Source organism: Typopeltis vanoorti, chromosome 15 (assembly GCF_054136105.1).
Source record: "Typopeltis vanoorti isolate ZY-2024b chromosome 15, IOZ_Tvanoo_1.0, whole genome shotgun sequence".
In the NCBI taxonomy this organism is placed as follows: domain Eukaryota; kingdom Metazoa; phylum Arthropoda; class Arachnida; order Uropygi; family Thelyphonidae; genus Typopeltis; species Typopeltis vanoorti.
The window spans coordinates 11,889,780-11,917,673 of record NC_143563.1 but is presented as its reverse complement, the minus strand read 5'-3'; the positions used below and the strand labels follow the sequence as shown (position 1 = coordinate 11,917,673).

The 27,894-nt window shown below is 37.1% G+C and overlaps 2 protein-coding genes across 2 annotated transcripts; both read left to right on the top strand.

Moving 5' to 3' along the window:
- Positions 1–56: 56 nt before the first annotated feature.
- On the top strand, positions 57–3,840 carry LOC150098387 (2-Hydroxyacid oxidase 2-like). Its single transcript, XM_090405184.1, has 4 exons — positions 57–119; positions 2,646–2,807; positions 3,186–3,255; positions 3,755–3,840. Exons 1-4 carry the CDS (start codon positions 57–59, stop codon positions 3,838–3,840), a joined length of 381 nt encoding a protein of 126 aa, XP_090261310.1.
- Positions 3,841–6,472: 2,632 nt separating this feature from the next.
- Positions 6,473–27,251, top strand: LOC150098386 (clotting factor G beta subunit-like). The gene is made up of 9 exons (XM_090405608.1): positions 6,473–6,505; positions 10,934–11,019; positions 11,120–11,392; positions 19,891–20,031; positions 21,432–21,478; positions 22,754–22,866; positions 23,025–23,293; positions 23,510–23,673; positions 26,946–27,251. The coding sequence occupies exons 2-9, from the start codon at positions 10,938–10,940 to the stop codon at positions 27,120–27,122; spliced, it is 1,266 nt and encodes a 421-aa protein (XP_090261734.1). The 5' UTR covers positions 6,473–6,505; positions 10,934–10,937; the 3' UTR covers positions 27,123–27,251.
- Positions 27,252–27,894: the final 643 nt, after the last annotated feature.

The window sequence follows — 27,894 nt, the reverse complement described above, 5'->3', positions numbered from 1 at the left end:
TACATCGTCATCCTATAGGCAATACATTCTCCAGAACAATTCTCACTTAATAATTCATGGCGGTCATTGGAGATGAAAGAGAGCATAGTGGTGTCCATGAGAACAATCTCCATACCAAGGTAGTACCGCCAGCATGTTTCCTGCCAGTCGTGCAGCTTGGTTCGTCAGAAACTGGCACGATAATCACGATATATTGGAGCTCATCAGCATATATTTGTAATTACTTTTCTCTTCCTAATATTCTCTTACTTTACAGAAGAATGTGCAATCAGGATGATGCTGGCACAGAAAACCAACAGAACCATAATGTCATCAGGTTAGAATACCTCTCAAATCTTTATTGGTCTTTTTTTTTTCTTATATGAATACAGTTGATGACTTGTAAGCCTATAGAGGAGAAATAAAGTGTAAGATAATCTGGCCAAACAGATTATCTCTTTTGAATCCTCTTCAGGTCTCCAAATAAACACGGTTATTGCCTCACACCGAATGATGGGTTTCATCTACAATGCATAGGAATTTACAGAAAATGAATGCTTATGGTAGTGTTGAAACCAACAGCCTGTAGATTGCAGAGCGGATAAGCAAACTACTCAAGACCAGCAGGGCTAATTGGAAAATACATCAAACTACTCTTTCTATTTGTTTATAATTTTCAAAAGAGCATACTAATAGCACATTTTAGATGGGAGATGAATTCCATCGTCCCACACCAGCTTATTCAAGGTACTGAATGGATGTGAGGGAGGAAAGCTCTAGCCTTAGTCTTTAGATTAGCTGTTACTTCAGATTAGCTAATGTAATATAAGCTAAAATCCTTTTGGGGTGGACTTAAACGAAACTACCGGAAAGGAAATTCAGAGTTGGGGGTGGGGGGGGGGGGGGGTGGGGGGGGGGGGGGGTGGGGGGGGGGGGGGGTGGGGGGGGGGGGGGGTGGGGGGGGGGGGGGGTGGGGGGGGGGGGGGGTGGGGGGGGGGGGGGGTGGGGGGGGGGGGGGGTGGGGGGGGGGGGGGGTGGGGGGGGGGGGGGGTGGGGGGGGGGGGGGGTGGGGGGGGGGGGGGGTGGGGGGGGGGGGGGGTGGGGGGGGGGGGGGGTGGGGGGGGGGGGGGGTGGGGGGGGGGGGGGGTGGGGGGGGGGGGGGGTGGGGGGGGGGGGGGGTGGGGGGGGGGGGGGGTGGGGGGGGGGGGGGGTGGGGGGGGGGGGGGGTGGGGGGGGGGGGGGGTGGGGGGGGGGGGGGGTGGGGGGGGGGGGGGGTGGGGGGGGGGGGGGGTGGGGGGGGGGGGGGGTGGGGGGGGGGGGGGGTGGGGGGGGGGGGGGGTGGGGGGGGGGGGGGGTGGGGGGGGGGGGGGGTGGGGGGGGGGGGGGATAGGAATACGGCGCAGACAATTGTTTCCCACCTTACTTATAATCAGATTCTTGGCCGAAAAAGAATTCTCCAGACTGGTTTTTCAGATGCATTCAGTAATATTTTATGTGTTATTTAATAGATAGCGTTAATCTATCAGATCATCTGCTCCTTATTGTGGATCTAAACTTAACACATAACGACGATAATGCTAATGGAGATTGTTCATATTCATGTGAGGTATGGTAGCGCTCTGAATTGGTAGTGGAAATCAGAGAATGCAGATATTATGAGCGAAGACGTATGGTTTTTACTTATGGTTTTGTCTGCACATACATCAGATGTCTCCCTTTGTCAGAGTTATTTGGATGAGAAATTTTACTGTCAGAAAAGACGACCACCACCATATCTCATTGTAATTTTACTGAACAGCAATGTGTTATTTAGGTATCTGTTTATGTACATGTAAGTGTTACACAAATTGTGTTAAAACCAGCACCCCAGATCACCCACGAGCATTTTAGTATATGCGTGGGTCATCCTGTACTGTGTAGGTATAGCTTCCACAGTTCGTATTTTACTGTTTCGTAAATGTTTGTTTAAAATTTTGCGGAAGGTTGTTGAGCAGTGTTAAGTATGAGATACTCCTTCAGAGCTGCACTCAGTGAGTTGTTGTAGTGCCTTGTTGTGTAAAAATGTTGTGGAGAGTCGTGTTATGCGATTTTTGTCTTTGCTGTAACGATAAATGTTCTTGAAGTGATTTCTTAGTAATAGTATGTAGTGTTTTCGATTTATACTGTTCGAGATTTCTTGTATCACATAACGGATTAGATTATACTGACCGCTGTATATTGCACCTGCAAAGCACTCTTGAAATATATATATAATAAAATACTATATAGATTATTCCTTTCACTTGATGTATTTAACTTCACTGATATATTAAAAACAAATACAATTAGAACGGTCTGATTTCAGGTAAAGATGCAGTATTAGCAGCACTCAACGGTGCGCGAGGTATTTTGGTTTCCAATCATGGAGGAAGACAGCTAGATACTGATCCCGCTACTGCAAGTATCCCCCTCTTTCCTTTATTCATACACCAATTCAATTTTAAGGTACGATATCAATAATCAGTAAGCTATTATAAATCCGCTGAAGGAACGCAAGTTGCTGAATAGTAACATTGAAAATATGTATGCACGTATACACAGTTTATTTCGTTGTATGAATGTGCCTGTTTGAATGAACGTTTACATAATTGTAATAATAATCACGAAAAATATTTTGTTTTCTTCAGATCGACGCCCTGACTGAGGTGTCGAAGGCCGTGAGATTACTTCCAGTTGAGGTGCTCATGGATGGAGGAGTACGCCGAGGCACCGATGTGTTCAAAGCTCTTGCTTTGGGGGCCAAAGCAGTGTGCGTAGGACGACCAGCACTATGGGGGCTTGTTTATGATGTGAGTATCATTCGATGAATGTGGCATGAGGGTGAGGTCATTGACTAATTAGGGGAAATCGCATGTTTAAGGGACGTGGAATGTTAGTTGTAGCTTGGAAGGTAATAATGGGGGTTTCAGTAATAATGTAGTATATGTTTCTAGTGGAACTATAGCAGATAGACACCCTCCCTCAATACCTGCCACTTAAAAACTTACACTCGTATATTAACTCACGCCGCTAGTTTAGTAATAAAGATACTATATCGCAAACATATGTTTGTGACGTGTACTGCAGTATGTGGAAAATCAACTCCCATTGAACCCTATGTGAAAGTTAGATGTGAAATATTCATTTCTAATTACTGCTGTCTAACCAGTATTCTTTTACGTTTACAGGGAGAAAGAGGGGCTAAGATGGTGCTGGATATTCTCCGAGAGGAGACTAACAGGACTATGATGTTAGCAGGTAAGAATAACGTCTTAAATCTTCCTAAAAGAGGCATACGTCTATCTTCTCTTTTGTCTGGCTTTTCGCCATAGCATATTAATTCAGAAATTTCTCCAAGTCAGGTGAGTTATGGTATCATAGCGTGGAGGAAACGATCGCCTTTCTTCCAGATTGCTTGTTAGAAAGGAATAACTTAAGAAGTAATGGAGGCATCGTGTGATTCTGGATTAGTTTCACCGACTTGATTCTTTCACTAGTACATCAGGAAACGATGTAACCATCGTAATGTTTTTATCGAAGAAATGAAGGATATAAAGTAAAAATGACAAAAGAACAAAAAATATTGAGTTGTTTAACGGGAAATTAATAATGAATTGATGCTTCGTCCATCATCATATCAAGCATGGTTTAAATTAGCTGTAATTTGAATTGATAACTGTCATCGCAGCTATGCTGTTTATTGATTTTACCACGATCATCAGTATTCACTATTTATACTATTTCTTTTTTCTTCCAGGATCAAGAACTGCTCAAGCCATCGAGAGATCTCAGGTGATCAGAGAAAGCTATTATGATAATCTGTGGACTTCTCTGCTACCTTGATTCGCAGATACAACAACTACAAGGCTGTGTGTGTGTGTGTTAGAATTACGCATTGTCTAACTATGAATCGAGCTTAAGGAAATGTCTGAAATAAAGCAAGTGTAATATTTAAATGCCTTGGGAACCGATAACTTGTGTAACAAGAAAGCAAATAAATTTCTTTTGGTGGAGTCTCTAGGATTAAAAACGTTGCCTACAATTCGACAATTTAAACCCAATGAGTATACCAAACAGCGTTGATTAGTGAAGGTTGTTTATATTTGAAGAAAATAAAACTTTGAGAAGCGGTAAAATAAGTGTGCTAATACATGAAAGTATACACGATCAACGAAAAATTGCCTTTATGTGATGAGAATGCTTAGGCCTCGTCTTCAGCAAAATGCAAAGTTGTTTCTTACAGATGACAGTTTTGCTTTACTAGCGGATAGATTTTGATTTAAATATTCTCATGTTAAGGTTTAGTGGAGTAACAGCAACACGAATAAAGCCTTAAACCCATGTTTATTGATTCCAAAAATTTGTTTCTCACAGAAGTATCATCCTGGATTCTGTGTGAAAACTGTAATAACACACATAAATAATACAAAAAAAAAAAAAGAGGAACTATTATACTGTAAACGTAAAGTCCTTAGAGAGGCACCTTCTGTGGACTCAGCTTACCGACATTCATCCTCCTATACACAAAACACCGACCCTTTTAAAATCACAACTTCACTTCGATGTTGTTCTAAATTTGAACAACCATATGAACTATAAACACAACAAACCGATGATAATAGCAACCAAACTATATCGATTAAAAGACATAGCTACCACATAAATAAATAGATTAATCTATAAGGCATTACGATATCTTAAGATACGCAATAACAACCTGTGCATTCTGTGCTGACTACAGCCTACAGTCACTGCAATATATAGTCAAGTAAAATGCTAAACTAATTTTCTAGGAACAAGAAGAACGTGTTATATTTAATTGGATCTTCACGCCAGAACATAAAATATTTAATGAAAAATATTTATGCCACTACACAGTCATGTTAAAACACTATCGTAACTACAGAATAATCCGTACAGGGAATAAGGTAAGAATACCATAATAAACAAACTACAGGATTTCACATAAATATACACCAATCTCTGCGGAAAGGCCATCCGAGCTTTTGTATGCCTGACGTGAGCCACATTCTGCTGTTGATTAGAGAAACCTTAGAACGTATAGAACTGAAATTGCTTTGTGCAGATATGTGCACCTACCTGACTGTCTTGGACTTTTTTTTTTTTTTTTTACTTGTGAATTTCCTATTCTTCAGCGTTTTATCAACTGTAGATTAAGGAATGCTGAATTGCTATACAATAGTACGCATGCTCAGCCGTTTTCACTTTGATGACATTCTCATGAACGAATTACATGCAGTCAGGGCCGAATCAACACCTAGTACATCAGGGCCCCCGGCAGGAAGAGAAATGTGAGGTCCCTATCACATTTCCTAACGTTCAGTAATAATAATAATAATAATAAGATACTCATCGATGTTAATTCCATAAAAGTGAGTAACTAATAGCTGAGTACCGAAATAAAACGAAGTTTAATGGTAGTTTTTTATTAACCGGGTTTCTTCTAACCGGAGTTTGAAAACGGCAATCGACAAAACTAAATTAATCTTTTCAACTTAATTCTAAGTTCTTTCCTCATAGCATTTTCATAAAATACGTTGCATTATGTTATATTAGGGTTATGTAATATTTTAACCGGCCAATGTCGAGCACTGAAAATTTGTTTGGTTTCTCTATTTTATTATTATTATTATCATTATTATTCACATCTCCAAGGAGTCCAAAAGACTCATCGTGGGAGCACACCTACAACTGTCTCAACCACTACACCGAATCTCTACTATGAATCATCTCCATCAACGCCATCTACCGCCCACCTCCACCACCACCACAAACTAGTATTTTTTGTTTGTAAATTGCATGTGTTCTGAAGGGCCGATTTCTCTTATTTTATAAAATAAGAGAATGGGCCCCCAAAAGCGGGGGCCCAGGCAGTACCGGGATCACCGTTACCTTAAAACGGCCCTGCATGCAGTTATGTAATAATTTTTTTTAAAAAAATAAACGCCATATACGCTATTCATAAATGTTTTATAAAAAGAAGTGTGAAAATGCCTAATAAGTATTTTTTTTAGGTAGTACGTTTATATTATCAGTTGCGATTAACGTATCGATCATTTCAAAATTTTGTGATGAGGAAGATCCAGGCGTGATTAACTTGCTGAATGATGACGATAAAAAAAAAACAAAAAAAACATATGATTAGAGGTATTTTATGTCACTTTATTAGCTTTCGGAACAGCGCAGGAACAAGAACAAGATTTTCACTGAAAATGACGTTACTCAACTACGCATGTATGTTGAATACATCTTAAATAATCGCAGTCTGTTTCCTTTTTCTTATCTGTTCTTAACGTTTCCTCTGAATGACTTATCTCCAAGCATCTGCTCCTTCCGTAGCACGCCAAAATTCCGGTAAGTTTAAGGTAACCGATTTACAAGAAATATCCTATCTTATAGAGGCTGTCAACCAGCTTCTGTTGCTAATTCCTTATTTGTTGATCAAACCGATTGGCACACAGGCAGAAGGAACTTGAATCTTTATAAGGTAAGTGAGACATATTTCACCCGTGTGTGTTTTTCGCACATTTCCTCACAATTTGTTTCAGTATTTACCAATTAATAATTATAAAAACTCTGCATTTTAATAGAAAACGTAAAATTCTCGTATTAAAGCCATTTCAGAAATGCTTTTTTTTTTTAATTACAAAATTTGCTGTAAAGTCGAACGTTTGTTCAATTACTGTAATTTTACCAGCAACCCCTTTTATGATAAGTTGATAGAGCGTGCAAAAGCGAAAGTTGTAAACTGCACCGTATTACAGTTGAAAAATGGTCACTGATTCAATAAGCATATCACGTGATTCATCTTGAACAGCGAATCTTTATTAATGGTCCGCCTTCATTAAGTTTTCTTAAGCCTACAGGAAACAGTATACAGGTACATAAGCAGGTCGCAAAATAAATAAAAAATACCAAAAACATACACTTTATATTTTTTTTTCAATTTCTTTTCCTTTAAGTGGCTTGAAAAAAAGTGCCATATCGATGCTTCGCCTTAACATTTAAATTTGATGGTTGGATCCAATACAATACCTTAAGGCTTAACTTTTCTTTCCGTTTTTTTTTTTTTTTACTTTAATGTAAGAAGATAGATTTCCATCATGATACCAATACAGCAAAATACTCACTTGTATTATTTTTGTGCTGTGCAATTTTTCACTTGTGGAGTATGACAGACGGCATATTTTTGAAGCGGTAGACCTATTAACTTTCTTTGCGGTTATAATAACTATCATAAATGATTTTCGATTTGTCTAACAGTGCACTTATAGGGGAAATTGCCTTTTCTGAATATGTATTCCTATTTATGTGTCTCTAATACGCCATCAGTAATCAGAAAATGGCGTCTAAAATATTTACACAATATCAGTTTAACGAAAGTTTCAGAGGGCGCTACCAAACCATATCAGTATTTTATGTATTCCGATATATTTCTTCGATATTGAAAGAATCATTAGGTGGCGCATGAAAACTCTTACGTAATATCAATTTAACGGAATTTTCAGAGGGAACTAGCAAGCTATATCGGCATTTTTTAGACGTCTACTAAAAGATGCTATCTTTCATTGATGGGATTGACATTAAAATAATGTTCCTTTCTGTAATACAATTTTCACAAAAAATATCATAATGAGTTTCATTTATCTATATTTAATAAGTTAACATATTTTACAACTAAAGTGCTATGAATATCGTACGGTAGCTAATGGGAATTACTTATAGTTTTTTATAGATAGAGATGATGGGGAACATTCTGTGAGTTAATTTTGGGGATTGCAATGTACCCAAGAATCAAACGAAAAATAGCAGAGGTGATTGAAGTTGATTTTGGGTATTTCTCCATCTTCACTTAGCATGTATACGATTATTTATGAGATGATTTGGGAAAGCAATTACTCCTCAAATTCAAAACTGTTAGAATAATAAAAGCAACATGCTACGCACTATATTATTTATTTTTTATGTAATAATAATAATAATAATAATAATAATAATAATAATTTTTTTTTTTTTACAATGAAAATGATAAGGTTTATTATCACACAGAGTATCTGCACACACACAATGAAAAACATATTATCTTTTCTGTACAGTACGAAAATTCGATATACAAAATGCAGAGTACATTTTACAAATATGAATATATATTTTTTTAAACTAGCTAAATATGGATTGGCACCAATGTGCGCACAATTCACGATGCAATGCAGTAATGCAGCATACACACACAATTCAATAATAATAATAATAATAATTTTTTTTTTTTACATTTTTTTATGTCTCAGTATAAGTTACATACAATAATAATATTTACAGTATTTACAATAAGGATTATACAGAATTTTTTTTTTTATTTTTTATTATTTTTTTTTTTATGTCTCAGATGAATTGCATACATAGTTGCTGTAGTAATTATATGTATATATAATATTTATAACGCATTACAAGTGTGTATAACAGATACTTGCAAGTTAGTAATTTTCTTCCTCGAAGCTTAGCAGTGCTTATCTGAGGAAGATAATAGATGACAGAGGGTGGTGGTTTCATGGTTGTGTTCCTATAGTGGTCACAAGCCAGGTGTTAATTTTACTGTTTGTTGGTACGTGCTTGAAAGACTTCGACTGCTATTACAGTTTAACTTTTTTTTTTTTTTTTTTTTTTTTTTTGTGCAAATAGGGTTGGATTTAGACATGGTGTGTTTGTTTCTTTGTGTTCTTGTAGTGGTAGTTTTTTGAGAGGGGGGTTGTCGTAGGTTTGTGTGTGTGTGTGTATGTGTGGTGGGGGAGAGAGAAACAGGAATTGCTCTAATTTTCATTCTCGCTATAATATTTATATAGTGCCTGTTTCAGCTCTCTGTATGTTCCTAGGTTTCTGTTGTCGAACGGCAGTTTGTTTATCATGTCAGGTACGTAGAAGTTTCGGGTGGCTTTGCCGTGGTGATTGTTGTACTTATATGTTATGTAGTTTGTTGACTGTGGTCTTGTTATTTGATATGTTGTTCTGGTTACTCTATATGTTGGGCTGTAGTAGTGTTTTAACATGACTGTGTAGTAGCGTAAGTGTTTCACCTTAAATATTTTGTGTTTTGTCCATGCTTCCTGCATAAGAGTGGGTTGTTCCCAGAATATCAGTTTTATCATTTTATCTTGCAACCATTGTAGCCTGTTAAGTCTGTAGTCTGTGCAGAATGCATATGATGTGATTGCATATCTTAAAATGTTTTCACATAATGCTTTATAGATTAGTATTTTTATGTTGTTTGGGGCAATGTCTTTTAATCTGTACAGTTTGCTTGCTATTATCCTAAGCTTGGTATGTAGGTAGTTTGTATGGCTATTCCAACTTGATCTGCATCGAAGTGAAGTCCAAGATAGCGTGTTGTTTTCACCTGTGTGATGGTTGTGATTTTAGGTTCTGCACTTTGTGTATAGGAGGATGAATGTTTGATAGTGAGATATTTAGTTTCTATGGGCAGGGTTTGGGGGTTTTTGAATATCATTAGCTTTGTTTTTCCAGGGTTTATATATATGCCGGTTTTGGTTAACCAGTTAGTGATTTGATTGATGTCGTGTTGCATATTTTTGTAAGCGATTTTTGCAGTGTTGTGAATGGATACTATGGCAGTGTCGTCTGCATACTGGAAGATTTTACTTTTTAGGGGGAGTTGGCTTATATCGTGTGTGTATATGTTAAATAGAATGGGAGATAGGACAGCTCCTTGCGGTACTCCACAGGTTACATGTACCTCTTTGCTGTGTGCTGATCCTATACGTGTGATGTGCTTTCTGTTTTTCTTGTATGCTTTAAACCACTGGAGTAGACGACCTCCAATTCCGATATGGGTAAGTTTCGTTAACAAGGTTTTATCCAATAATAATAATAATAATAATAATAATAATAATAATAATAATAATAATCGTATGATGATACATGGCCATGAGTCCCCGTTACTGGGAGGTACGGTACCATCTCAGTCCCCCCCCCCAAACTTTATCCGGACTTCGGAACCGGCATAGCTGACGAATCAGACCTATGGCTGGGTCAGTATTTCTGACTGTAATCCGTGTGTGTTCACTGGACCGGTTTGCCTGCTTGCGGGATGAAAAACCAAAGATAAACTGGTGGAAAAAAACCTGCTGTCCACGCCCAAGACCGGCTAACTTGGCTATGGCAGATCCATAAGCTCCTCGCGTCGTCGACGGGAATCGAAGCTAGGACACTCCTTCCCCAGGCATATTGTTGCGAAGCGCACAGCCACTAGGTTAATCGCGCGAACTATTTTTTATGTATATTTCATACATAAAAATTTTCCAGCCTATAATCAGATTTAGTATACAGAGGATGGGCTAAGAATTTAATAATATTATTATGTTATCATTATTATGTTACGCCTCCAGGGAGTCCCAAGACTCATCGAGGGTGGGCACCCACTCTACAACTCTCTGTCTCTATCACTCAATCCATCAACTACCACCACCACTAATATTTCCACAGACAATCACAAACATCCATGCCCACGGCGGGATTCGAACTCGCAGCCTTTTGGCTGGAGAGCAGATACGCTAACCACTTGGCCAACCAGGCTGGTCAATAATATGGAAATTGCTGCTCCAGAGACCAAACACAGAACCTTGTCAAGTCACTTCAGGCCTCCAGTAAGAAAGGTGGTAGGCAGAGAAACTGAAACTCATGAACCAGCTCAATCCACCTTGAGTAAGTATTCTTTTGAATATTTAGGCGTGAACTACCTATCTGTAACCTACAAGTAAGGAACTTTACCATGCTAACTTCCCATTCTTATATTATCAATATGTTTGCTCATAAGGCAATTAAAAAAACTGCGAATTAGCATAACTATGTACATATATCCGTGACCATCAACTCTTTTCAAAACTGAGAATTTCTTTTTCAGGTGGATGGCGATGTGGTTCTCCGACAGAGTGTGGATTGTTATTCTCACTGCAACTCTACTATCATCATCATCATCGTCCGATTATGGTAAGACACGAATTTGAACTACTAATGAATACATCAAATTCTAAAGAGGGTGGTGACCGGCTTGCTACATCAACCTTTACTTTTGTGTCTTGCTCCACAGGGAATTCGGGTAATTCCAACCCAATAACAAGACGAGCGGTCCGCTATCCAGATGAGGACGAAATTTCAAGGACAGAGAGATGCACGACAACTTCAACTGGCGAGGAAGGTGTGTGCGTGAATGTTCACAACTGTCCCAACTGGATTTCGTACACAATGGAAAGTCCGTGCGACTGGGATGAGTTGGTTCCTTATTTATGCTGTCCTGGAAAACTGAGTCGCACGGGTGGTAAATTTGAATCGCAGATCGCAGTGCCGAATTTGAGGGTGGATGGTAAGTTAACTTTGTTTTTTTTGTTTGTTTAACATATTTATGAATCGCTGTAGTTTGCTGTGTGCATCGTACACAGGTAATAAAATCAGGGTAGTCTCAGACTGTGCTGAAAAAAAGTATATTTATAGAAAAGTAGCTCGTATATCTTGAAGCGAATTTCAGAGAAACAAATAAATAAAATAAAAACTATACCTCAAGAATGTAAAAAATCATAACTTATCTATAAATCACTACTGGTAATTTAAAAAAATACAGACAGCAAGTGTGGTGTTGTATGAATTATAACGTTCCTGATTATGATTTAACAGTCATTACAAATAAGTTAATAAATATATAAATAAAATAAAGTAAAATGTTGCATCTAACAGAACATAATCATCGCTAACACGCTAACCACTCGACCAGCCTGTGGTCGAATTGTTAGCGTGTCCGTTCTCCAGTCAAGAGGCTGCGTGCTTGGATGTTTGTGATTGCCTGTGAGAATATTAGTAATGGTGTTTGACGGTAGATGGCGTTGGTGTAGCTGGTGGTTCGTTGTAGTTAGTGGAGACAGAAAGCTGTAGAGTAGGTGCCCTCTCTGGATGAGTCTTTGGACTCCCTGAAGGTGTCATGTAATAATAATAATAATTAAAGTTCACATTTCGAAAGACTGTAAGTGGGTAACTACTCAGTGGAAAGATTTAATATTTAACATGACGTGTGCGGCTATGGAATTTTATTTTGATCAGAAAACAACGTTACTTCTAAAAGTTGCCACTAGGGTGATACAATGCGCTGCAATACGTGTAAATTACATATGATACTCCTGGTATGCAGCGACACGCAGTCACCGCGTACCATTTATGCAAATAAGAAATGTCTTCAATGGGGGTGTGCTTTGAAAGAACTTCTACAAAAGCTGGTAACTGCGGAAAGCGTCAGTTCATTGCCTGTGAGCAGACAACGTGTTAAAGCACAATGTTTCCATTACCAAAGGATCGCACAATTCTCATGAAGTTGTTTTACCAAAATAACAGCTGTGCCTTAGCTTGATTAAAAACGTGTCCTATGACTGCACATGGTTTATGAAAAACGATCCAGAAATTTAAAGAGATAGGTTCCTTAGATGTCAAACCTGGCAGAGGACGGAAGCCCATCTAACGGCAGACAGTGGAGGAAGTAACCACAGTGTTAGAGGAAGAAAGGATGGCAAATGTCGTAGGGAGCAGAAGCACACGGCGTATTGCATGGTCTTTAGACAAACCCGTAAGCACGGTTCACAAAATCATAAGGCAAATTCTGCGCTGTCATCCTTACATGATTTTTAACGTTCAGCAATTGCTTAATCCTAACCTGAGTGCACGAGAAACATTTGCCCTGCAGTTAAACTGAACTGGATGACGACTGGCGATGGACCATTTTCTGAACTGATGAAGCTCACTTCCATCTGAAGGTGCTGTGAATACGCACAACTACAGAATTGGGAGAAACCGCAAACCCACAAGTCATACAACAGATTCCACTTCCTTTCCCAAAGATCTCCGTTTGGTGTACTTTTTCAGCGGAATTCATTATCGGACCTTTCTGTTCCGACGAGCTCGGTCCTGCTGGTCTCGTTCCCAGCAATGGTAATAGCCAGCGATGTGCATCTCTCTTAGCCGATCAGGTGATTCCAACATTACAACAGCATCAGTGCCTAGATTCATCAGTTTTTATTGAGGATAACGCCCCTCCTCAGTAGTATGGGAGCCTCTTCTGACAAGATCAAGATCAAGATAAGATAAGGAATCGTGACGTGATTGGTTGATGACGTCATTGTGTGCATGGCTTCATGGGTCTGCAATGTTTGGAATTTCCCTGTGGGCATATGTGTCACTGGCTTCAGCTCTTGTGTTTTGGTTCGCGTATGGGATTATGGGTGATGGTAGAGATAAGGATTCGTGGTGTGATTGGTGGTGCAATTCTGACAAGATGAAGATCAAGATAAGATAAGGAATGGTGACGTGGGTGTGTGTTGTTTTCAGATGTAGATAAGTGACGTCATTTGTTATTTGTAAATAAATGTCGTCATTTGTTATTTGTAAATAAGTGACGTTATTGTTTTGAATGGAAAGGGAAATATATTAGTGTATAAGTAATCGTGTTGTCATTGGTGGACACTTCTGACAAGATCAAGATCAAGATAAGATAAGGAATCGTGACGCGAATGTTTGTTGTTATTGAGTTTGGAATTTCGCTGGGGCCCTTGTCTGTCAGAAATATCACGTGATGTTTTTGGTTCGTTTTTTGCCTTGTGGGTGATATTTAGAGATAAGAATTGTGACGTTTTGTGTTTGGAAATTAACAGTTTCGAGCTTTTCTGAATAATTTAATTATATGCTATGTCACTCAAACATACAGTTTTTTTTTCTTCTATAGATGGTTGTACTAATTTTCCAATACATTTTGAGGTATTTATTTCCTGTTAAACGGTGGGATTCTTAGAGTAAGTCGCGATGGCGGCAGTGTAATAAGCTATTCGAGCTTTTCTGAATAATTAATTATATACTTAAAATACCTGTCCTTAAACACACACACACACACACACACACACACACACACACACACACACACACACACACACACACACACACACACACACACACACACATTAGACATAAAAATCGCTAATGTATCCATGTTGATACTCTAATATATACCCTATGATTATTCTTATGGAAAAAAAAACTATTCAGTATTAGAATTACGCTTACCGAAGAACATGCGAGCAGTTGTTATGTTTAAGTTAAAAAAGTACTTACAGCTTTCCAGATGACTCTTCTAAATACGAATATTCCAAAATAGTTCAATTTTATATCCACAACACAACACCAACACAAAAACTACAAAGAATGAAATTTCTGTAAATACTGTAACCTGAACTAGTTACTTCGTCCTTTAGATTACAGACCGTAGATGCTGGGGTTTCGTCATTTGCAATATCCCCGAGCGAGCGGTTTTCTTCAAAGGGGATGACATGAGTCACATCCGTAAATTGGGGTATTGTTCAAAAGGTAGCATTTCCTCAAGTTTGGATATTTCTTAAATAATTACATATGACTAAGGACTTAGTATCAAGATGTTTGAATAACACATATCCTAAAATTATTCATCCTTCGTTACCGTCGGAATTCATTGGTGTTATAAATTAATGCTTACATTTAATTTTAATTTAAAGTACTATCCGATTGGTTGTCTGTATTAATTCTTTCGTACTGTTGTCCAAATTTGGTGGGAAAGTCTATGCGCCGATTTGTTTAGGGTAAGTGTTATTTCCGGTTTCGAATTCCGATTGCTGTTAGAGTATAGAATTCAGACAAGTGACATTTTTTTTTTTTCAATTGATTCGTTATTTTCTGTATTTTACTTTTACAGTTCACATTCTAACAGAATAACTGAGCAGAATTAATAAATATATACATTATATATTTATAATGTATATATTTATTTTCTCATTAAGTCTTACCTTTAAGGTATCTATCTTATCTGGTCGCCTTTTGTTGTACGTAGGTGAGAAATCGTGTGTTTTGTTTCGAATTCTTGGTTTCCGTTGGGAAATTACCAATATAACTATTAATTTTACCTTCGATTCCTTGTACTCTTAACCTATTTCTGTAAGTAGAATTTATTTGTGAATTATTTTCGCACACTGTTAATTTTCATTCATTAACCTTCTTTGTAGATAACGAACAAATAAGACTTTTAATTCAATGAATCAACAAAAAAAAATTCTCTGGTTACTTTGTGGCATGAAATTTCACAAGGGAAAAAGAAATGTTATCTTCCTTCTTAAATTTGTATAACACATCTACGACACCCAATTTGTTCATTTAATTTACACATTTTATTGAACGAAATATTATTTACAAATTGTATTTACTGAATCTAACAATACAGAAAATAAATAAATTGAAAAATACATCAAAGGTTCTTCCATGGTTGTGGAATTGCCATCGTATGGTTTTGACAATGTGACTCTCATCTGAAAGTTAATTTTCCTTTGTCGTTCGTTGGGAATTTATTACTGTAGTAAAATTAAGGGTTGTGTATTTATTTCTTTGAATCCAATACGTATACTTCAGAGAATTATTAAAAGCACAGAATCTTTCGTTATGTTTCCAAAAGCATTTAAAAGTACACATTATGTTTTCACGTTTTGGGCATCCAATTTCATTTAAATCAAGAACAGGCCTCCCTATTAACTTCGTTAATGTTTTTGATTTTTCTCTTCCTTTGGCAAGTAATATATGATATTTGCATGTTGATTCTATCATCCAATCTCTTAGTTTGTCCAAAGCTAGTGAACCAATTTCCCACTTCAGCTGATGGTTATATTTTATTAACCAAGAATTCTGTTTTTTAACTCTTTCAGGTAATTCTTTCCAATTACAAGGTGATTTTGTCACTGCATATCTTACACTAATTCCATCAGAAATACAAATTTCTTTAGGAAATAAATTTGAACTCTTATTCAACAAAAATTGTAAACAATTATCCCAATGATAACTGAAAAATTCGTATTTTTCACCCACTGTCGATTTTTCATAATCGTTTTCCTTCATTCTTCTTCTTCTTCTTCTTCGATTACTTCATATGGCACCACAAATAAATAGTTATTTATTATTATTTCACTGATTATTAGCTCTGATCGTATACTTTATGGTAACTTTCATTTACAAAATTCTAAACAATTAGAACTTTTCACAAAGAAACTTTCAAAGAATTTGTGGCTCACCCATTATTTTTGCATTACCAAACACAAATCACAAAACAGCAGCTGCAGTGGATGAACGATTACCTTAAGTCCAAAGTCACTCGACTCTATGGTATTTTCTTATAGTACTGTTTACACTTACCATCCCCTACCCTGACCGTTCCTTCAAAAATGAACCTTTTGTGCAGATGACTCAACGACATGTTTTCACATGCTGTTGGATATACTGTTGGTGTGTTTTTATCTTACTTTGTGTAGGGAAAGGTAAAATTTGTATATGTGTTATCTGTAGAGTACAAACATTTTCTCTATGCCAAACTTTAAAGAAGTGTTAAAGTCACGTTTTGTTGGTTTAATTGGGTGCTTCTCTCTTTCTCTCTCTCTGTAAAATAACTAAATTCTAACAGTTCGGATTTTCGATTATGTGAACGATTTGTTTTCAGATAACTCAAATAATATTAATAGGTAGCATTAGACAATTTCTAAAATAATCAATACATGGATATTCGTTTTCAACACTTTTTGTTTCCTGTCCTGGCATTAATTTCACAGTTGTGATTTTTTTAAATAATTAAACAGAATTGCATTAAGATATAAAGTTGTGGATTTAAATATCAAGATCTAATCAGAATAACTGAGTAAAAATTCACTGTGGAAAAACACAACAACAAAAACACACATCTTTGTTCATTTAAGTTTACAAATGCACATTTTATTTTGCTGAAATACTATTTACAAGTACATTCACTGAGAAAAATTCGAAACATGTAATTACCTAAAAATATTTCACAATATTTAGTTTAGACTCTTAACATTTTCCAAAGAGTTCAATGAATAAAATTTTTGTTACTCACTGTTTCTTGGTTACATTACATCAAAATAACTGGTCACGCAAAAGAATTTTTAAATCAGATACCATGGTAACCACACTTCCATACGTTTGATATTGTGTCAGTCTGGAAATGACACCATGCCTCACTAAGCATTCTGTGTATTCTTTTGTCAGCAAATATACACAAACAGTTTTTGTAAAATGTTCGTAAATGTCCCAAAATAAAGAATCTTTATCGAATTGGATAAAATCTTGAAAGTCTAATTTTACCATTGATGAATTTAAATGTTGGGTGATAATTTTTCCCATTATACGAAGAGAATGTAATTCAGTTTCCAAAAATAGTAAATGATTATCAATGTCGTACATTTTTGGTGAAAATCTCTCAGCTTCTTCACAACTAATAGAAAAAACCTTACTTCCATCAGTTCCTGTATCACCAAGTATTAGTTCCCCATCTTGGCATTTCAGAATATAACACTCACCAAGGTCCATTTCATAGTCAACTCTTCTTTGCAAGTAGCCGAGGATATCAGACCACTTCCTGCGTAATTTTTCCCCAGTGGTCCTGGATAAATACATCACAATGTACGTGTCTTCTAAAATAATAATCGGTTTCCATCCTTTTAGAGCTAGGTGAAGAGTTTTGTCTCGTTCTATTTTCCTGAAGAAAGAAAATTTCAATGACTTTTGTGGCTCACCCATTATTTTGCTTTACTTTATTTTCATGGATACCAATCACTACAACACAATACGATAACTTCGCAGGATGAACGAATTGTCGTAACTGCAAAGACACTTGACTCGTTTATTTTTCCTTATAGTACTGTTTACCTGACCCTTAACCCTGACCGTTCCTTCCAAAATGAAACTTTTGCACAGATGATTCACGGACATGTTTCTACATGGTGTTGGATAAACCATGACGACAATGACGGATGTGTGTCACCCTGGGAAAATTCCAAGATATCTTATCTCAAAAACATCACCCACAATTCCATAGACAAACAAAATATGACAACAATGTCGTTATGTGTTTGGATATTTCTGGGGAACATATGTCTCTCATTCTGTGATATCACAGAGGGTGACAGATGTCTTCCCTGCAATGCTCCCGCCACCTAACCCCATCACCCTAGTCTCTCACCATCCCCTCTCCTCCAGAAGATGTCTGCTCAGCCTAGTGGAGATGAGTGAGCTCATCGTTTGCGGATATCTTTTAGTGATGTCACCTCCAATTGATACTGATAACTTTTTTGGGAAAAAAAATTTAAAAAACTGGTTTTTTATGATAACTTTTTAGGAAAAAACGCGTTTTTTATGAAAACTTTTTTGGAAAAAAATAAAAAAAAGCGTTTTTTTATTTTTTGGTTTTTTTATTGGTTTTTTTTTATTGGTTTTTGTGTTTGTGTTGTTTTGTGGATATAAAATTGAACTATTTTGGAATATTCGTATTTAGAAGAGTCATCTGGAAAGCTGTAAGTACTTTTTTAACTTAAACATAACAACTGCTCGCATGTTCTTTGGTAAGCATAATTCTAATATTGAATAGTTTTTTTTTTCCATAAGAATAATCATAGGGTATATATTAGAGTATCAACATGGACACATTAGCGATTTTTATGTCTAATGTGTGTGTGTGTGTGTGTGTGTGTGTGTGTGTGTGTGTGTGTGTGTGTGTGTGTGTGTGTGTTTAAGGACAGGTATTTTAAGTATATAATTAATTATTCAGAAAAGCTCGAATAGCTTATTACACTGCCGCCGTCGCAACTTACTCTAAGAATCCCACCGTTTAACAGGAAAGAAATACCTCAAAATGTATTGGAAAATTAGTACAACCATCTATAGAAGAAAAAAAAACTGTATGTTTGAGTGACATAGCATATAATTAAATTATTCAGAAAAGCTCGAAACTGTGAATTTCCAAACACAAAACGTCACGATTCTTATCTCTAAATATTACCCACAAGGCAAAAAACGAACCAAAAACATCACGTGATATTTCTGACAGACAAGGGCCCCAGCGAAATTCCAAATTCAATAACAACAAACATTCGCGTCACGATTCCTTATCTTATCTTGATCTTGATCTTGTCAGAAGTATCCACCAATGACAACACGATTACTTATACACTAATATATTTCCCTTTCCATTCAAAACAATAACGTCACTTATTTACAACTAACAAATGACGTCACTTATCTACATCTCATAACAAACATTCGCGTCACGATTCCTTATCTTATCTTGATCTTGATCTTGTCAGAAGTGACCACCAATCACGACACGATTTCTTATCCACTAATATCATCCTTTCCATTCAAAACAACAACGTCACTTATTTACAAATAACAAATGACGACATTTATTTACAAATAACAAATGACGTCACTTATCTACATCTGAAAACAACACACACCCACGTCACCATTCCTTATCTTATCTTGATCTTCATCTTGTCAGAATTGCACCACCAATCACAACACGAATCCTTATCTCTACCATCACCCATAATCCCATACGCGAACCAAAACACAAGAGCTGAAGCCAGTGACACATATGCCCACAGGGAAATTCCAAACATTGCAGACCCATGAAGCCATGCACACAATGACGTCATCAACCAATCACGTCACGATTCCTTATCTTATCTTGATCTTGATCTTGTCAGAAGAGGCTCCCATACTACTCTCCTCGCATTGCCATTCCTGTCAAGAGGTTGCTTCAAACCCATTTCGCAGAGGACAGAATCATCAGCCGCCATTTTTGCATAACGTGGGCACCGCCCTGGCTAGATCTGCTAATGGGAAGCGAATTCTACCACGGATTATGCAGTCATCATCTGTGATGTTCAATTCCCGATTTGTTGGTGCTTATTTCATTTCAAGTTACACCTGCATATAATGGTTCTGTTTCTTTCTGTTTTTTTACAGCTTGCGGAAATCGCCCTCGACATTTTGTCAATCCTCCGATGCTGCTTAACCCAATACCACTCGATCGGGATCAGCTTGTGAAGCGATCTGCAGAAGATTCTTTTCATCTTCCGCCTAATTTTTTCTTATGGAATTGGAGTGGTAAGTGAAAGCCTATTCCATCATAAAGCATTTCTACTTTGATTTTTTTATTTCGTTACTTATTCATTATCACACAAAGAAACACAAGCTATTCAATGCACTATCAAAAAGTTGTGTTCATATAAATATTTTTCCCACCATATTTATTTTTTTAAATAATCCCAGACATAAAACGTTGCATACTATAACACATTAATACAGTAGTTAGCCGAGAGACCTGTGTAGCTCATTGGAAGTGGTACTTGCGTCCTCTGCGCTTGGCTGTTCGAAGTTTGACATAGGTTCAGGTCTAGTCGCCAACTGGAGGAACTTTTTCTAAGTCTATCTTTGACCGATTCCCGAGTTAGTCGATCTCTAGCAGGGACAAGCGAGTTTTTCCTCCCGTAAACTCAAGAAAATCGACCGTAGTACCCACATTATTTCAGACAATAACATATCCTGTTAGGGTTGGGCACCAAGAGATGGCAGCACTTGTTTGCTGGTCTCTTCATCAGTAGCCGCCTATAATTAGTGATAGATATGGACCAGCTATCTCTGATTAACTGTCGGTGGAGATTGAACTGCCCACTCAGTCTCCAAAAGCTAGATAGGCTATAAAGGCCTTGCTTACTCCCTATAAGGGAATAAAATGCGTTAGCTGATTTATTTATTTATTTTATGTATACAGTAGATAGCCTAAATTTATGTATGCTCAGTACACGCACAGGTATGTGTGTGTGTGTGTGTGTGTGTGTGTGTGTGTGTGTGTGTGTGTGTGTGTGTGTGTGTGTGTGTGTGTGTGTGTGTGTGTGTGTGTGTGTGTGTGTGTGTGTGTGTGTGTGTTTTGATAACCCAAAAATGAACACCAAAATTGTTCAGTTTTATTTTAAAAATCAGAAGACAATAATTTTGTAAAGATCTGCAATTATTTGCCCATTACGTTCTTCGTATCTGACGGCTCCCAATTTCTTCTATGTGGTTACCTGAAGGAACAGATGAATGTGAACAAGCCCCAGACAATCCAACAGTCGAAGGAGAACATTCGTGCAGAAATTAGGGTGTTGCATTTAGAAACATTAACTGTTATGGAACGTGCCGTAGAAAGGACCCTTCTTTGTGAGGACAAAAATTGAAGGCAACTACGTGATGTGGTTTTTTATAACTAATATAAGAACTTGTAACAAATAAAAACAAACAAAAAAAACGAATAACAATAATTAATAAATAAGAGTTATTAAATATTTCAACTCCGTGTCTTATGGGCCACCCTGTACTTTCGGACTGGCCGTATGAAAGGGCACCACTTAATATGTGATCATCACAACCTCCTTCCTCGTGTTTTTTATGTTATTTATTTTTACTTTCAACTCTAATATGATATTCAATATACTTTTTTAAAGAAAAAAAGGAATCTTTTACAGGTCTGAAGTCAGGTTCGCCTACGGCACCATATTCGTGGCCTTGGATGGTAAGTATCATATTTTATTTATTTATTTGTAATTTAAAACAACAATATACCTTATTAGGTGTGGCAAAAATACTGTTCAAAAACTTTATTATTATTATTATTCAAGAAAGTTTTCACCCCCTAACGGAAACAGAACTTATGGCTGAAGCAAGCGGATAATACATTATATTTGTAAGTTTTGCATATTTTCTTGATGTTCAGCTTACAGTTGGAAAATCCGAGGTGAAAACTTCAGGTGTTCTTTACATACTACAAGGGATTCGAACCCGGTCTATCTAACTAAATGTTATCGTTAATACTGAAGAATAATACTACTAAATGAAAGCACAGCAGTAAGCTTGAAAGCGATTAGCGGCGTTTGTGATTTGTGTGATGAATTTGTATTCTAAACGAATCAACTTTTCACCGACCAATAACGGTTCTTAAAGGCAATAGCGAAAATGTCAACTCATTGAAATGAAAGATCAATAAGAAGTCCTACTCGCCAGGATCATTCTTATGTAAGGAATGCCTGAGGTTTTTGAATAAAAGGTTTTTGAATAAAATCTTCAGATAAATAAATGAATTCATATAACAATATCAGACAATAATTTTGAATTCATTATTCTGCTATACTCACGTTGATTATACGTATGAGTAAAAAATATAAAATAATACAAATCTTTTGACGTCTTTGATTCCATAAAGGATGTAGGAGAAACTCTCTTAGTCGTAGAATTTGGAAATCGGAGCGTAACAAGTCTCTGCAACTTATGAAAGCCGAGAATTGATACATAGATATTGATGATTATAAGAATAAGAATTTCAGAGTATGGAACTATATGTATAGTAGGTTTTAACTCCAGGAAAGTCGGGGTTTTATGATCGAGTAAATTCAAGAAAGTCGCCATAGAACCCACACTATTTCAGACATTAAGTATACTGCGTTATGATTAGGGACAACGAGATGATGGCACTTGCCTGCCTCTCTTCACCGAATGTCAGATATAATTAGTGATATTCTTAGGCCAGCTATCTCTGATGGGCTACTACTGGAGATTGAACTGTCAACTAAGTCTCCAAAACGTTCAATAGGGCTAAAACGGCCTTGATTTCTTCCTGTAGACATCAGCGAATTTATAAATTTTAAACTGAACACAAAATCATTTGCACTTGTTTTTAAAATTTAAACAAAAACAACTCACAGTAAATAAAAATAATGTTGTGATTATTAAATCTAGATAAAAAAAAAGAAAGAAAGGAAGAATGTTCATCGTGCAATTATTCATCTTGCAGGCCGGAATAATGCAAAACAACTTCAAAAGGACAAGACACCTGTGTGGTGGTTCACTGATTGGGAAGAGATACGTATTGACTGTGGCCCATTGTTTTCAACAGGACGCAATCCGGTAATCATTGCTTTCAGTATTTAACGAATTATCTTGCATTTATTAGGTGCTAGTAGTTTGAATCAATGTTGCAAAAGGAGGATATCATTTGGGTGATCATAAACGCATTTACTAAAGTAAGAACTTATAAGAACATGTTTCACCTCGTCTTCTTACAGGAATCCAGAACGGTACTCCGTTTTACTCGGGGCCCACACGGTCGGTGAGCTAGACAAGAAAGGAACCCTGCATGAAGTGGAGAGTATCGTGGTGCATGACGAATATAATCAAAGAACGCATTACAACGATATCGCTCTTGTTCGCCTGGCAGAAGACGTATCATTCATTCCGACTCGTGACGTAATCTGTTTGCCTTCCCCTGATATGTACATGGACTTCTTCACTGGTCTAAACGTCACAGTGCTTGGCTGGGGAACGACATCTTTCGGTAGGTTGCCATTATTTCTGATAATATTAGAATTGTTTATTTGATTGATTGATATTCATTGATATCGGATGTAGCAATACAGTGCTAATAAAGATGTATATCATGTACAGAAACTTAAACGCATGTGTATGCTTATATTTAAATAAGTTCCTTTTTATCCTCTGAATTATGAGTTGTTTCTGAAAAATGTTTTTGATTTTAATACTTTACCAACAGGTGGCATCAAAAGTCCTACTCTAGAGGAGATAACTCTTCCAGTGGTGCCACTACAAGAGTGTAACCAATCCTACTTCCAACTGAGGGATAGAGCAATCTCGCGTGGACTAAGTGACTCGATGTTGTGCGCAGGTCTAAAGGAGGGTGGAAAAGATGCATGTCAGGTAAGAAAGTTGGCTATCAACTGATGACGAAAGAACACAAATATAGATGTCTGTTTTCAAATGATTACTAATGTACTCCGAGTGAATTCTTTTCAAACTGCACCGTCTTGTAATGCACTTATCAGATTAAAAAATATCCGGACGCTACTATCCGTCTAGAGTTGAAGAATGTGTTTCCGTAGCCATTCAGCGGCACACAAGCCTAACATTAGCAAGTGAAACGCTAAGCGTCGGTTGGAGTGGTGCAATGCTCTCCACAATTGGACTCTGGAGCAGTACAGCCACGTTTTCTAAAGTAATAAATCATTCTTTATCTTCTAGCAATCCGACTTAATACGTATTGGCAGGAATATCTGTCTGAGAGTGTGAAAGAGCGTAAAAACAAGTACAAAACTGTGGAATATCCCAACGGTCACTCCGAGATCAGATGAAGGAAACTATCCACAGTGTCATGCACGAGTAGGTGACGAAGCTAGTAATCCATTCAAAGAGTATATGCCACGTAAAAAAACAGCGTGTTACTAAAGTGTAAGCTGATGGAAGAGCTTGCGCAATTTTTCTCTTTATATTGGAGTTTTATTTTTATCTGTGTAACATGATAATCATGATCTGTTCAGCATATCATATTAGACATATTGTTTCTCATAATCAACATGATATTTTGTGTTAAACGCAATGGTTAAAAGTGCTTTTTTATGCTTTTAATCAGTAATCAAAAACCTTCTATCTATAATGTTTACTTTACCAGTTGCGATTTCATCAACTGTTAATTCCGTCGGCCAGGATGGTTTACGCCTATCCAACAAACAAGCAATGGGTTCGAATCCCTTTCGCTTTCACCTGTAGGAGAAAGGAACCACGTGTCGTTAAACGAGTATCCGCTGAGGCCAGTATTGGATCAAGGCTCACAGTTTTATTCATCAAGTTTTAAATCAATTTTTTTTTAAACGTAGTAAGAGTAGACGGTGCCATCTGGTGTATGAATTCGATAAATATCATGGATGGAGCACATATTAAATAATAACAGTTGATAAACGAATAATTGAAGTGGAATTAGAAATAATAATTCACAAATTAGTAATAATAGTTTAATGTAAGATGTTGAATACAGGGAACTTCCATATAAGTGAACGGGTTAGCATTGTTATTCATTGCTAACTGTTGATACTTAACGACAATAAAATGGTTTGCAATAAACAGGTGTCTCCTTCTTCAACCTGGATGAGTCCACTGATGGGCGAAGGTCGCTCCAAATTCTTTTTTCATTCCATTTTGTTTTCAATTTTTCTCATCCATTATATTCTGATAATCACACTGTTTCTTGGTCTTCCCCCCTTGCGTCTGCCATCTAGCAAAGTTAATATCATGGCGGCAGCTTCCAGGGCTGATGAGAAGCTGTTCGTTATAGATTTGATTTTACTGACCAACTAAATTTAGAATTTTTTTCCCATGTTGATTCCAGACTTAGTCTATTGTTGAATAGGGAAGGTGTTTAACCCTCTCCTTCTCAGCAAAATCTATCAAACACACACGCACACACAGGTAGTGATACCTGTGTGTATACGGTATGTATTTCTGTCCTGTTCCTGGCAGAACGGGGATAAGACAGGGATGCATCTTGTCCCCTATTCTTTTTACTTGCTGGAATATGTCATAGATGAAGCTCTTCATGAATATGACACTGGAATAGTAGTTGGCAGACTAAGAATAAATAACTTACGTTTTGCAGACGATATCGATCTTCTGACAGAAAGTGAAGAAGAATTACAAGAGATAACCAGCCGCGTTTTCGGAACATTAAAAAAAAAAGATTATACATAAACCTACAACAAAAAACAAAACAATGATAACCTCAAAATCAGACATTGAATTCTTAAAGATACAAATTAGCAATAAACAAATTGAGAATGTAAGCAAGTTCACACCTAGGAAGCACATTGAGTCAAGATGGTCGCTCAAAACTCGACATTTAATACCGAATTGCTAAGGCAACCGTGGCCCTACAGAAGTTAAAACCATTGTGGAGAGATAACAGAATACCAATCACAACCAAACTAAGAATAATTGAAACATTGGTGAATTCTATCCTCTTGTGTGGTTGTGAGGGCTGGACTTTATTGAAGGAAGATGAGAGGAGACTCCTGTCTTTTGAAATGAAAACTTACAGAAGACTTTTGAGAATCCCCTATACCGCTCATGAAACCAATGAAAATGTCCGAAAACTGATTGATTCAATAGACGGGAGAAAAAGGGAAAACATTCTGACAGTCATCAGAAGAAGACAGATGAAATGGTTTGGGCATGTGGAGAGAGCTAATGGCATTCCAAAGCAAACACTAGAAGGAATCGTTCCGGGTTCAAGGATTAAGGGCCGACCTCGATTAAAATGGACTGATAACATCAAAAAATGGACAAATTACTGCCTTTCTCAACTGACATCAAGAACAAGAGATCGAGATGATTGGAGGAGGCTAACAAAGAATATCACCTGCCAGCCATCAGTTATCCAACGGTTCATTTAGGACTACGGGAGAAGAAGAAGAAGAAAAGGTTTCTGTCCTGTAGTTAAAATAATATATTAGCAAAGCTGCATAGTGACATAAATGTTTTGTTATCAGTATTTTGTGTTCTGACATTGCGGTGTATGTAAAGCGAGTATTGTCTCTTTGTTCCCAAAAGATCAGCTTTATACTCTGTACTGTAATGACATTAATCTATTTACTGTGTAGGTGCACATAATGCATACGTTGTTATAGCGTATTTTAGTATGTTTTGGAATGCAAAATTAGTGTTTTTATGTATGAAGAAGATGAATCTTTCATTTGTATAGCTTGATTGCTATATAATAATAATAATTTTATTCTCCAAAGTTAGATATAAAAGAACTAAATCCCACTAAACGAGAAATAAGCTGTAATATTCTAGAATTCCAGGACAAAGAGTGGCAACAAACGTTTTCCAGATCAAACCTAATTTTAAAATGAATTGGCATCCTCTGTGATCATTCTACTCTAATTTCTATAAGACCACGCACCATCTGTGCAATTCAACTTGCGAGTAAAACATTGTTGGAAAACTTTCTTACATATTGTGCAAATGATGTAGTGAACACTAAGGACGTTCAAGTTATAGCAGATGAAAAACGCGTGTGTGTGTGTGTGTGTGTGTGTGTGTGTGTGTGTGTGTGTGTGTGTGTGTGTGTGTGTGTGTGTGTGTTAATAGTGTCTCTGTGATTTTATCGTTAATATGAAACCATTTTTCTCTCTTTCTAGTTTGACTCGGGAGGACCGCTGATGATTCAGGGAGACGACCTTTCTTGGGTTCTCATTGGAATGGTGTCCTTTGGCTACAATTGTGGAGAACCCGGATTCCCAGGAGTCTACACTAATGTAGCTCGCCACCTTCCTTGGATAAAAGACAACCTTAATGGCAACGAGAAGCTCATCTAACACCAGAGATCATTCATATTGTTTTTCTTTTAGATTGCACATGTCGAAGGAAGTTCACAGTCGATAATAAACTGAAACAAATGCCCACTAGTTATTAAATTAATAAAGCAGAGATTTCAGATATGCGAATATTTCTCAACATTTAAGCGTAACAAGCTTCCCTCTGATTTCCTAATGCGTTGCAAATTTGGTTTGTTGGCATGATTCGTTTGACCAGAGATTACAGGAAGTGCAGACAGTTACTTAAGCAGATTTAATCAGATATCACGAGACTTACAATTTTCCATTAATCAAACAGCCACAAGTTTTCTTGGATATACTTTGATGAGTGATGAGAGACACTCCTGCGATGGACTTGAACCCTGATGTCTCTGTCCGAAGGATATCGTCATATGTTACCAGGGAGGGAGACCCAAAATGAACAGTCTCAAAAGTATCATAAGAGGGACAAAGTCGATTTTTTTGTTCTTAATTTGCGAGTGAAATTATTAATCTGTAATCATTATAGAATCCTCACGCAATATCTCAACTGTAAAAGCCAAATTATATTTCCCCCCACAAGTGCGACTAACGATCACACTTGTGGGGGGATTTATAAAATGCAGAACTACTTATTCTTCTTCGAAGTTATTACACTGTAAGGAAGTTGCGTATGTGGAAAATGCTTAACAATCTTCCTGAACACGCAAAACAACCGTAGAACTCACTCAGAAAAGATACAGAGTGGCCATAAAATAATTTCCCTCTTTGTACGCATCTGTAGCTAAAACTA

Bases quoted from the DNA above. Each gene is read 5' to 3' on its own strand.
- LOC150098386 (XM_090405608.1), top strand. From the start codon at position 10,938: ATGGCGATGTGGTTCTCCGACAGAGTGTGGATTGTTATTCTCACTGCA. The intron at 11,393-19,890 runs GTAAGTTAACTT...GTTTTTTTACAG, and splicing joins GCCGAATTTGAGGGTGGATG to CTTGCGGAAATCGCCCTCGA. The intron at 23,294-23,509 runs GTAGGTTGCCAT...CTTTACCAACAG, and splicing joins CTGGGGAACGACATCTTTCG to GTGGCATCAAAAGTCCTACT.
- LOC150098387 (XM_090405184.1), top strand. From the start codon at position 57: ATGGCGGTCATTGGAGATGAAAGAGAGCATAGTGGTGTCCATGAGAAC. The intron at 120-2,645 runs GTAGTACCGCCA...TGTTTTCTTCAG, and splicing joins AGAACAATCTCCATACCAAG to ATCGACGCCCTGACTGAGGT. The intron at 2,808-3,185 runs GTGAGTATCATT...TTACGTTTACAG, and splicing joins TATGGGGGCTTGTTTATGAT to GGAGAAAGAGGGGCTAAGAT.